General features: G+C 38.4%; 1 protein-coding gene across 3 annotated transcripts in view; it reads left to right on the forward strand.

Moving 5' to 3' along the window:
• Nucleotides 1-12,020, forward strand: part of Ptpn20 (protein tyrosine phosphatase non-receptor type 20) — a 106,484-nt gene that overhangs the window by 81,876 nt on the left and 12,588 nt on the right. For 2 of the 3 annotated variants that reach the window (XM_048421429.3, XM_048421431.3), the window contains one exon: nucleotides 8,251-8,341. The exons of the other annotated variant lie outside the window; for it this stretch is intronic. In XM_048421429.3, coding sequence (XP_048277386.1) covers nucleotides 8,251-8,341 — 91 coding nt within the window. The remainder of the gene's footprint in view (nucleotides 1-8,250; nucleotides 8,342-12,020) is intronic. 3 annotated transcript variants of the gene reach the window in all.

The following is a 12,020-nucleotide window of genomic DNA, read 5'->3' on the forward strand; positions in this document are numbered from 1 at the left end:
GCAATGGGTAGGCTTCCCTTAGGACCTGTGGATGGGCCCTTTGGGATGACCTCATGGCCCTACCGCTGGTTAATTCTGCCTCCTCCTCTATATCTAATTCTTCTACCTCTTCTTCTGAGCCAGAACTTTCATGCTCACTTTCATGGTCACTTTCAATTTGCAGAGCTTCAAGCTCCTGCAGAGGATATAAACTACTCTCCTTTCCTTTTTTCTTATTGTTGGTTCCAGAAATCTTTCGACCTTGTAAATCAGTCTTCTCCCCCATTCTTATTTTCTTAAAACCACTGGAGGGTCCTTTTTCCTTATTTGAGACTGTGCGCGCACCTAACCTCTCACTGTACTCAGTTTTTGAAATGCTATCCTGGACTTCCTCCGTTGCAGCAACCGCCTGGCAGGATTCATCTTTTAAGCAATCTTTGGCGAAAAATAAGAGGACTACTAAAAGAGGTAGCAAGGCCCCTACAAAACCTTCCCAATGCGGAAACAAGTCAAGCTCAAAACCGAAAAATCCAGGAAAAGCCATATCTCTCTGAGTATACAGACCTGCAGTTCTGAATCCTCCTTGTGTCTAAGGGGTCTCCGGCGGTGCGAGCAGTTGTCAGGGTCCCTCAGCGTCCCGAGGGATTCGGCACCAGATGTCCCGCGCTACTGTCTCGCCAGCAAGAACGACGCAGGGCACGTAGGATCCTTCTGCAGAACAGCCTTTTAATGCATCTTGAGAGCGAGAGCATAAGCCGACATAGCGGAGACCCAGAGCGAGGCGAACCCAGCCCTTATATAGGAAACAGTCCCCGCCTCGGACGTGTCACTCTCAGATTGGTCAGCTGCCCATCATCCCAGATGACGCCTCGGGAGAGGCAGGGACTACAGCGTTGGAAATTTGCCAACACATGCGCGTTATCCTGTTCACCGCGCAGTGGAACCGGATGTCAGCGCCATCTTGGAATGGCGAATGTGGTTGCGGTCCTCTACAGTTTCCCATTTTATATATACAAGACTCTAACGGCTCTAGATCTTTATTTCCGTGGGAGTCCTAGGGCCAGTTCCTTGAGGTTACCAAGGGATGATGAAATAGGGTCTTTCTTTATTATTATTATTATTATTACTAAAAAAAAGCCAATCCAAATTTCTACTCCCTCCCCTCCTCCCAGTCCCCTCCCTCTCCTTCCACAGACCCTCCCCCCACCCCTCCAATCCTAACGGAGTATCATGAACCCTGCCCTGTGGAAAGTTCAAGGCCCTCCCTACTACGTCTAGGTAGAGCAAGGTTTACATTCAAAGAGAATAGGATCCCATGAAGCCGGTATATGCAGTAGAGACACATCCCAGTGTCACTATCAGTGGCCCCTCAGTCTGCCCTAGTTGTCAGCCACATTCAGAGGGGCTTGGTTGTTCCCATGCTTGTTCACTCCCAGTCTAGTTGGAGTTGGTGAGCTCCCATTAGCTCAGGCAAACTGTCTCAGTGGGTAACCCCCTCATGGTCTTAAATTCTTTGCTCATACTCTCACTCCTTCCACTCTTCAGCTGGATCTTGGGAGCTCAGTTTAGTACTCTGGTGTGGGTCATTGCCTCTGTTCCCATCTGTTGTTGGACAAAGGTTCTCTGGTGATATTTAAAATAATCATAAGTCTGACTACAGGGTAAGGTCAGTTCAGACACCCTCTCCTCTATTGCTTAGGGTCTTAGCTGAGGTCATCCCTGTGGGTTCTTGGGCATTTTTCTAGAGCCAGGTTTCTTGCTAACTCCATAATGGCTCCCTCAATCAAGATATCTCTTTCCTTGCTCTCATATCTGACCTTCCTCCATCTCGACTATCCCGTTCCCTCAAGTTCTCTTCAAACCCCCTTCTCCCCTTCTTTCTACCTCCTGCTCCCTCTGCTCACAAATTTTTGTCTGATTCCAATTTCCAGGTGGGTCTGTATATATCTTTCTTTGGGTTCACCTTATTACTTAGTTTCTCTAGGATCCTGAACTATAGGCTCATTGCCTTTTGTTTATGACTAGTATCCATTTATGAGTGAGTACATATTATATTCGTATTTTGGGGAGGTCTGGGTTACCTCACTCAGGATAATGTTTTCTAATTCTGTCCATTTGCATGCAAAATTCAAGATGTCATTATATTTTACTGCTGAGTAGTACTCTAATGTGTAGATGTACCACATTTTCTTTATCCATTCTTCAGCTGAGGGGCATCTAGGTTGTTTCCAGGTTCTGGCTACTACATATAATGCTGCTATGAATATAGTTGAACAAATGCTTTTGTAGTGTGATTGAGCATCTTTTGGGTATATTCCCAAGAGTGGAATTGCTGGATCCTGAGGTAGGTTGATTCCCAGTTTTCTGAGAAACCACCACACTGATTTCCAAAGTGGTTTCATGAGTTTGCATTCCCACCAGCAATGGATGAGTGTTCCCCTTGCTCCACAACCTCTCCAGCATAAACTATCATTAGTGGTTTTGAACTTAGCCATTCTGACAGGTGTAAGATGGCATCTCAAAGTTGTTTTGATTTGCATTTCCCTGATAGATAAGGATGAAGAACATGTCCTTAAGTATATTTTGGCCATTTGAAATTATTCTGATGAGAATTCTCTGTTTAGTTCAGTACACCACTTTTTAGTTGGGTTATTTAGAATTTTAACGTCTAATTTCTTGAGTTCTTTACATATTTTGGAGATCAGTCCTTTGATGTGGGGTTGGTGAAGATTTTTTTCCCATTCAGTAGGCTGCGTTTTTGTCTTATTGACTGTGTCCTTTGCTTTACAGAAGCTTCTAAGTTTCAGGAGGTCCCATTTATTTATTGATGTTCTTATTGTCTATGCTACGGGGGTTATATTTAGGAAGTGGTCTCCTGTGCCCATGCATTGAAGGTTACTTCCCACTTTCTCCTCTATCAGGTTCAGTGTGGTCGGATTTATATTGAGGTCTTTAATCCATTTGGACTTGAGTTTTGTGCATGGTGACAGATATGGATCTATTTTCATTTTTCTACAGGTTGACATCCAGTTATGCCAGCACCATTTGTTGAAGATGCTTTCTTATTTCCATTGTATCTTTTTTGCTTCTTTTTCAAAAATCAGGTGTTCATAGGTGTGTGAATTAATATCTAGGTCTTCAATTAGATTCTATTGGTCAATGTCTCTGTTTTTATGCCAATACCAAGCTGTTTTCATTACTGTAGCTCTGTAATAGAGCTTGAAGTCAGGGATGGTAATGCCTCTGGCAGTTCCTTTATTATACAGGATTGTTTTGGCTATCTTGTGTTTCTTGTGTTTCCATATGAAGTTGAATATCATTCTTTCAAGGTCTGTGAAAATTTGTGTTGGGATTTTGATGGAGATTTCATTGAATCTATAGATTGCCTTTGGTAAGATTGCCATTTTTACTATGTTGATCCTTCCTATCCAAGAGCATGGGAGATCTTTCCATTTTCTTGTATCTTCTTCAATTTCTTTCTTCAAAGACATAAACTTATTGTCAAATAGGTCTTTCACATCCTTTGTTAGTGTTACCCCAAGATATTTTATGTGATTTGTGACTATTGTGAAAGGTGATATTTCTCTGATTTCCCTCTCAGCTTCTTTATCCTTTGTGTATAGGAGGGCTACTGATTTTTTTTGAGTTGATCTTATATCCTGCCACTTCACTGAAGGTATTTATTAGCTGTAGGAGTTCTCTGGTAGTTTTTGGGGTCACTTATATACACTATCATATCATCTGCAAATAACGAAAGTTTAACTTCTTCCTTTCCAATTTGAATCCCCTTGATCTCCTTATGTTGTCTTATTGCTATTGTTAAAACTTCAAGAACTATGTTGAAGAGAAATGGAGAGAGTGGACAGCCTTGTCTTGTTCTTGATTTTAATGGAATCACTGAGTTTCTCTCCATTTAATTTGATGTTAGCTGTCAGCTTGCTGTATATTGCTTTTATTATATTTAAATATGATCCTTGTATCCCTAAACTCCCTAAGACCTTGTATCCCTAGACTCTTTATCATGAAGGGATGCTAAATTTTATCAAATGCTTTTTCTGCATCCAATGAAATGATCATATGGTTTTTTTTCTTTCAATTTATTTATATGGTGGATTACATTGATTGATTTTTACATGTTGAACCAGCCCTGCATCTCTGGGATGAAGCCTACTTTGTCATGATGGATGATTTTTTTAATGTGTTCTTGGATTTGATTTGCCAGAATTTTATTGAGAATTTTTGCATTCATGTTCATGAGTGAGATTGGTCTGTAATTCTCTTTCTTAGTTGAGTCTTTGTGCGGTTTTGGTATCTGGGTAACTATAGCCTCATAAAAAGAGTTTGGCAGTGAACCTTCTGTTTTTATTATGTGGAACACTTTGAGGAGTACAGATATTAGCTCTTCTTGAAAGTTCTGGTAGAATTCAGCACTAGAACCATCTGGCCTTGGGCTTTTTTTGGTTGAGAGGTTTTTTGATGGCAGCTTCTATCTCCTCGCAGCTTATAGGTCTATTTAAATTGCTCACCTGGTCTGGATTTAATTTTGGTAGGTGGTATCTATCTAAAAAAGTTGTTCATTTCTTTTACATTTTCCAGTTTTGTGGAGTATAGATTTTTGCAGTTGGACCTAATGATTCTCTGAATTCCCTCAGTGTCCATTGCTATGTCCCCCTTTTCCTTTTTAATTTTGTTAATTTGGGTGTTCTCTCTGTGCCTTTTGATTAGTTTGGATAAGGGTTTGTCAATCTTGTTGATTTTCTCAAAGAACCAGCTTTGTTTCATTGATTCTTTGGATTGTTTTCTGTGTTTCTATTTTGTTGATTTTAGCCCTCAACTTGATTATTTCCTGTCTTCTTCTCCTTTTGGGTGAGTCTGCTTCTTTTTTTTTCTAGAGCATTCAGGCATGCAGTTAGGTCATTGATGTAAGCTTTCTCCATTTTCCTTATGTGGGCACTTAATGCTATGAAATTTCCTCTTAGCACTGCTTTCGTAGTGTCATATAGGTTTGGATATGTTTTAACTTCATTTTCATTGAATTCAAGGAAGATTTTAATTTTTTCCTTTAGTTCTCCTTGACCCGGGAGTGGTTCAGTAGTTGACTGTTCAGTTTCTATGAGTTTATAGGCTTTCTGGGAGTAGTATTGTTGTTGAATTCTAACTTTACTCCATGGTGATCTGATAAGATGCAGTGAATTACTTCAATTTTTTTTGTATCTGTGGGTGTTTGCTTTGTTACTGAGAATGTGATCAATCTTAGAGAAGGTTCCATGAGGTACTGAGAAGAAGGTGTATTCTTTTTTGTTTGGGTGGAATGTTCTATAAATGTTTCTTAAGTCCATTTGATTCATTACATCTGTTAGTTCTCTTGTTTCTCTGTTAAGTTTCTGTTTGTTTGACCTGTCCATTGTTGAGAGAGGAGTTTTGAAATCTCCTTCTATTAATGTGTGGGGTTTGATGTGTAATTCAATTTTCAGTAATGTTTCTTTGACATATGTGGGTGCTCTTGAATTAGGGGCATAGATATTCAGGATTGAGACTTCATTTTGATGAATTGTTCCTGTTATGAGTATATATTGTCCTTTTCCATATCTTCTGATTGATTTTTAGTTTGAGATCAATTTTATTAGATATTAGAATAGCCACACCTGCATATTTTTTTAGGTCAGTTTGATTGGAATACCTTTTCCCAACCCTTTACTCTGAGGTAGTGTCTGTCTTTGAGGTTGAGGTGTGTTTCTTGTAAACAGAAGAATGTTGGATCCTGTTTATGTGTCCATTCTCTTAGTCTGTGTCTTTTTATAGGTGAATTGAGGCCATTGATATTAAGTGATATTAATGACCAGTGGTTGTTAGCTCTGGTTATCTTTTGGTAGTTGTGTTTGTGTGTTTCCCTTCTTTGGGTTATGCTGGTGGTGGGTTATCAGATGCCTGTGTTATTGTGGGTATAGTTAGCTTCCTTGGGTTGTGACTTTCCTTCTAGTATTTTTTGTAAGGCTGGGTTTATGCATATGTATTGATTAAATGTTTTTGTCATTGAATATCTTGTTTTCTCCATCAATGGTGAATGAAAGCTTTGCTGGGTATAGTAGTCTGGGCTTGCATCCATGGTCTCTTAGTGTCTGCAGCATGTCTATCCAAGACCTTCTGGCTTTCATGGTTTCCATTGAGAAGTCAGGTGTAATTCTGATAGGTTTTCCTTTATATGTTACTTTACATTTTTCTTTTGCAGCTCTTAATATTCTTTCTTTATTCTGTATGTTTTGTGTTTTGATTATTATATGACGAGGGGATGCTTTTTTTGATCCAGTCTACTTGGTGTTCTGTAAGCTTCTTGTACCTTCATAAGTATATCCTTCTTTAGGTTGGGAAAGTTTCTATAATTTTTTTGGATATATTTTCTGTGCCTTTGAGCTGGAATGCTTCTTCTTCTTCTACCCCTATTATTCTCAGGTTTGGTCTTTTCATGGTGTTCCAGATTTCCTGAATGTTTTGTGTTAAGAATTTGTTGGATTTAGTGTTTTCTTTGACCAATGAGTCTATTTCCTCAATAGAATCTTCAGTGCCTGAAATTCTTTCTTCTATCTCTTGTATTCTGTTGGTTATATTTTCTCTGTAATTCCTGTTCGTTTACCCAGATTTTTCATTTCCAGAGTTCCCTCGGTTTGTGTTTTCTTCATTTCATCTATTTCAGTCTTCACATCTTGAAATGTTTTCTTCACCTGTTTGATTGCTTTTTCTTCATTTTCTTGGGTTTCTTTGAGGGATTTATTAATTTCTTCCAGGTTTTGTTTGTCTTCTCCTCCATTTCTTTAAGGGAGTTTTTCACTTCCTCTTTAAAGGTCTCCATGATTTTCATTAAGTAATGTTTAAAGTCATTTTCTTCTATATCTTCTGGGTTAGGATGATCAAGTCTTCCTATTGTGTGTCCGCTGGGTTCTGGTGGTAATGTGTTGCTTTTTAGGATGTTGGAAGAGTTCTTGCATTGGTGCCTTCCCATCTCTTCCTTCAGCTGTTATGTCTCTTATGTCCACAAAGAATTGGTCTCCATGGAGCTTGCAGGGAAGGATGCGTTGTGGGCAGGACAGATGGCCTAGCAGACCAGTTCCCTGCTGGTGCTAGGAATGCTGAAGGCACCTGGGGAAGGTGGGACCCTGGCCTTTCTCCAATGTGGAGGTTTTAAGAAGTGTGGGGGGGGAGGTCCGGGGTCCCAGGGCCACTGTTGTCTCACCTCTTATGTCCACCAAGTATTGGTTTCCACGGACCTTGTAGGGAATGATGCTTTGGGGAAATAGGGTCTTTCCTAGTTTTATCCTATCTCTGAGCTAGATGAGATGCTCTGGACTCTTCTTACTATGTTACATCCACCTTTCCTGCGTCCTTCCACTCACATTACTTTCTCATAGCCGTTTTGATAGCTCCCTAAGACCCAGGCTAAATGCTGCTTACTCTATTGGTGTTTTCTTATGTATCTTTAGACACTATCATTAATACTATTGTTTCTGTAAGTCACATATTTGATAAATATTCTTTATTCACTGCTTAAAGATGGGATTTTTTTTCTAGTTTGTCTTTTTATTCCAATATCTAGAACTAAATGCTTGATAAATTTTGGTGAATTCATACTTGTTTAAGAATTTCTTTTGAGGGGCTAGAGAGATAGCCCCGCCATTAAAAGCCCTGGCCACTCTTCCAGAGGTCCTGAGTTCAATTTCCAGCAAGCACATGGTAGCCCACAGCTATTTATAGTGGGGTCTGATGCCCTCTTCTGGCATAAAGTCACACATCAGATCCAACATTCATATATGCAAAATAAATAAATCTTATAAAAAGAAAAAATTCTTTTGAAAGGAAGAGCTTTCTTTAGTCCGTATCCCAGCTATAATTTCTTCAAGCAGTAAATTTTAAGGCTTCTTATAGGGTTTTTAAATGTTTTATTATAGATTTTTTATAAAATGATAGTGTTATAATTAGATCCTAATAATTAAATACTTTATTTCATTTTTTAATGAAAGAGTAAACAATAGTGTTCAGGGAAAAAACTATCTTGAGAATTACTTTTTTTTAAATCAAGCAACTCATTGATTCATTCTCTTAACTTAGTATATTCTATGCAGCCATCCTTATTAGACAAGATTCTAATTTCTCTTGTTTGTTGTGTAACATTGAATAGCAGGTCATACCACACAGAGTTTAAGGATAATCAGTGCTAATCAAATGGAGGGTTTCCTTCTTTTTAAGTGGTAAATATGTGGTTTGTTTTACTTTCTGAAGGAGTTAGAGCAGATGACTGTGCCTGATGACTTCAGCTCTGGGAATGAACTACTCAACAAAGACAAAAACAGATACCGAGATATTCTTCCATGTAAGCTGAGAGCATTTTAAATTATTTTCCTGTTAACAGTTGGGAAAAGGTAAAAACTGACGTTCTGCATGACACATTTTGAACTTTATCATGAAGAACTCTAGTAGCAAACACTAGATTACCTGGGCACATTCTAGGATCTGTGGCATCTCTTCTGAGTACTGTCAATGAGTTCTTCATACAGCCTGTTAGTCTGATTGCCATTTGTCACCTGGCAGCCAAGGCCTGGTTACCTTCCCTGGAGTTTGTGTAAACATTAAAATACAGTGGGGCCATTTATGTCCTCTGCCCTAGACACTCGTGCTAACTCATCAATTACGGCCCAATAGGCAGCAGCTTTATTATATCAACAGAGCTCTACCTGTAGCTTCCCTGCATTGGGCAGAAGGTAGAACGGTGTCCTCTTTTCTGTATATTTTCTCACCATATTTGTCAATCTCAACAAAGAACAGAAAGAAAAATAAGATACTGCAGACTTAATGGAAATTTTATTTTATGATCAACCTTTTCAAAATCAAAATTTTCTAAGTCAAACTTACTATTTTTTTTTTTACTAACTTTACCAGCTTCCATTATTAACTGCTGTCTTACCGTAATCATCCACTGTTCAAGCCAGAAGGCTGGGTCATTTGTTATATGCAAAATGTGCTTGGAAGTTCTTTCCCTCTGACCTCTCTAATGCCTTTGGAATCCCCCATCCTTCTCTGTTGACAGTGCTTCCGACCTGGATTGAGTGTCTCTCACTTCCTAGATGGTTTCCATCTTCATTCTGCCCCTTTCCTACCCATTCACAAGAGCTGCTGAGGGATTTTCATAGTGAGGACACCCTATGTTACAGTCATGCTGAATTTCTCTGTGGTGAATTTGTCTGGTTGTCTCTGTACCTGCTTTAGGTTTCTAAAAGTCATTCTTTTTTCTTCCCTCCAAATGATTAAATCTTCAACCCATGCAAGAATGGCCTCCTTTCTCTGCTGTAGTTGTCCCTGTCGTCTAGAGCTCGTCACTTCAGCCTCTGTTGTTTTCCACAGAACTAGATGTGCTGATTTCCCAAGTGTTCTAGTGTCTTGTTAGTGAGTACTTTTCCCACTTTCCAAATTATGCTTTAATGATTTTTGTGTTTCTCTAGATAGAATCAAAGCAGGACAGTGTCTGTCAAGATAAAATAGACACCTTTGTGTTTTGTCAGCTCATTCAAGCTTAAATAACTTTGATTATAAATCAATGAGTACCTTCTCAAGATGGTTAAAATGATGTACTTGGTTATCTTCTGTGAGACAATATGAAATTCACTAGCACTTCTGAAAATCAGACCCATAACTATCTACTGTGCAACATTTTAGTGTTGCAAACCATTTGGTGCTACTCTGAAAGGTCAAAGGTCTCATATGTTGACTTTTATCCCAATATGTGCAATTATTCTTCAAGGAAACTGAAAGTCAAAAAAGTTTTAAAATGATCCTCTCAGGATTATAAGAGGGAATAAATGAATTTTATGAGTAAAGTGTATGTGTACTTGATCCTGGTTGAGTTCTATCCAGGGCACAAAGGTTGACAAGGAGGTATAGAGACATAAAAAAATTCACTTAAATGATTAAAAATAGGAAAATCATCCTAAAGTTTTTGCTTTATTTAAACTATAATTCAACTAAGTTCTGACTTAAGATTTGCTTACTTCATAAAACAGTCTAGTCTAAGAAGATTATCAGCCTGTGTAGGTGAGAACCAGGACACAGTCTACTATGATCTGATTATCAGCCTGAATAGGTGGAAACATGACAGTCTAGTGTAATTTGAATGTCGGCCTGTGTAGGTAAGAGCCATGACACAATCTAGTGTGATCTGAATGTCAGCCTGTGTAAGTGAAACCATGACACAGTATAGTGTGATCTGAATGTCAGCCTGTGTAAGTGAGAACCATTGTACAATCTAGTATGATCTGAGTGTCAGCCAATGTAGGTGGCAACCATTACACAATCTAATCTATCTGAGTGTCAGCCTGTGTAGGTGGGAAAGCACCTTTGGTTTCTTTATCACATATACAGAGGAAGTTCTAATGACATGTCAAGAAAGCCAAAATTTATTTATTTTTTCCCACTTCAGTTATTCTTCACCTTCCAAAGCCTAAAATGCACATATATTACTTGTATAATATATTGTTTAAAATATTTAAACATTCAGCTTTCAGTTGTCATTGTATTAGCTGTGAATAGCTGCAAACACAGCAAATATGGCTGTTCACTCCTAAGTGTGCAGATTACTGTCAGTAAAAGATGGACAGCATACCAAGGACTAACCTGACTTCTTTCAAAATCTGTTTGTGTTGTGTGAACAAGCAGCAAAGCATGCAGTTGTATGCTGTGCCCTTTATCTTCCAGTGAGAAACCCACATGTCATTCTACAAATGGGATAATTAAGATAGAACTGACCAACAAAGATATCAGTCATTGGCAGCAAAGTAAAGAAAAATTATAATTCTGGGGTACAATTAGAATTTAACACACCTGACCTTATAGAATAAATAGTTGGCTGGGAGCATTTGATATTGAAACGAGAATCTCTTTTGCTGCATCCAGGCACTTGCTGAAGGGTGGCTTACCAAAATAAAAGCAGGAAGTTTGGGATGACCAGGATGAAGAACACCTAGAAGTGTGCTGGCTAGAAGCTTTGCATTGCAGGAACTCTAGTTCCTCAACAATGGAAATACAGAGGGCAAAATGACAGGAATAAATGCAAATGTACGAGGGGTCCTGGCAATCAAGATAGAATAAGAGGCTTGCCCTGAGTTATACATTGAAAGGAAGTGCAAACCCTGTTCAAACTAAAAAGCAAGGGCTTTTATTCTCAGTGTTTCTAATGTTTTAGATTAGTATTCAAAATAAATACAAATCTTGCTTTAATTTTTCTCTGTGTATTTATATTCAACAGGAAAGTTTTTAAAGCTTTGACAAAAATTGTAAGGGCCATGAAACAATCATATTTTTCTATTGATTATTAAGATTTTTTGAAACTTCATTTTGCATAGTCATATTTTGACCTTGTACCATCATGCAAATCAAGGAAGGCCTTTATCACAAGGGTTTCCAGGTGGAAACACAATATAGTGTATTTATTTAACACTTTATAACTGGCAAAGCATTTCAGTGACTTATAAAGGAAGTGAAAGCACATTGTATGTCAAGTATCCAACTCCAAGCTGAATATCTTTTCTGTGACTTGTCTCTGGGTCAAGATAGTGTCTGAGATTTCTGGGTATTCTTTTTTTTATATAAAAATGCAAGGAAGGCAGGGGGAGATAATAATATGTGAATTTGAGAATGCAAAGCAATAAGGAAAAGATATTATTTCAACTAACACTCTGGTTAGCTGCATATTTATATAAAAATCCTCTAATCTTCATACTTTTATATAAAAATGGACTCAAAATAGGTCACAAAACTAAATATAATAAAAGTCAAATTTGGGACTGGAGAGATGGCTCAGTAGTTAACAATTCTTGTTGTTCTTCCAGAGGACCTAAGTTCCGTTCCCAGCACCCATGTCAGATGGCTCATTCCTGCCTGTAACTCCAGTTTCAGGCAGTCTGATATCTTCTCTTGTTCTTCACACATGGGTATGCATACACACATGTGCATACACACATTATATATGGCATAGACATACAGAAACATACACAAATACA

The sequence above is a fragment of the Myodes glareolus genome, chromosome 5, assembly GCF_982192425.1.
Source record: "Myodes glareolus chromosome 5, mMyoGla1.1, whole genome shotgun sequence".
Classification (NCBI taxonomy): Eukaryota; Metazoa; Chordata; class Mammalia; order Rodentia; family Cricetidae; genus Myodes; species Myodes glareolus.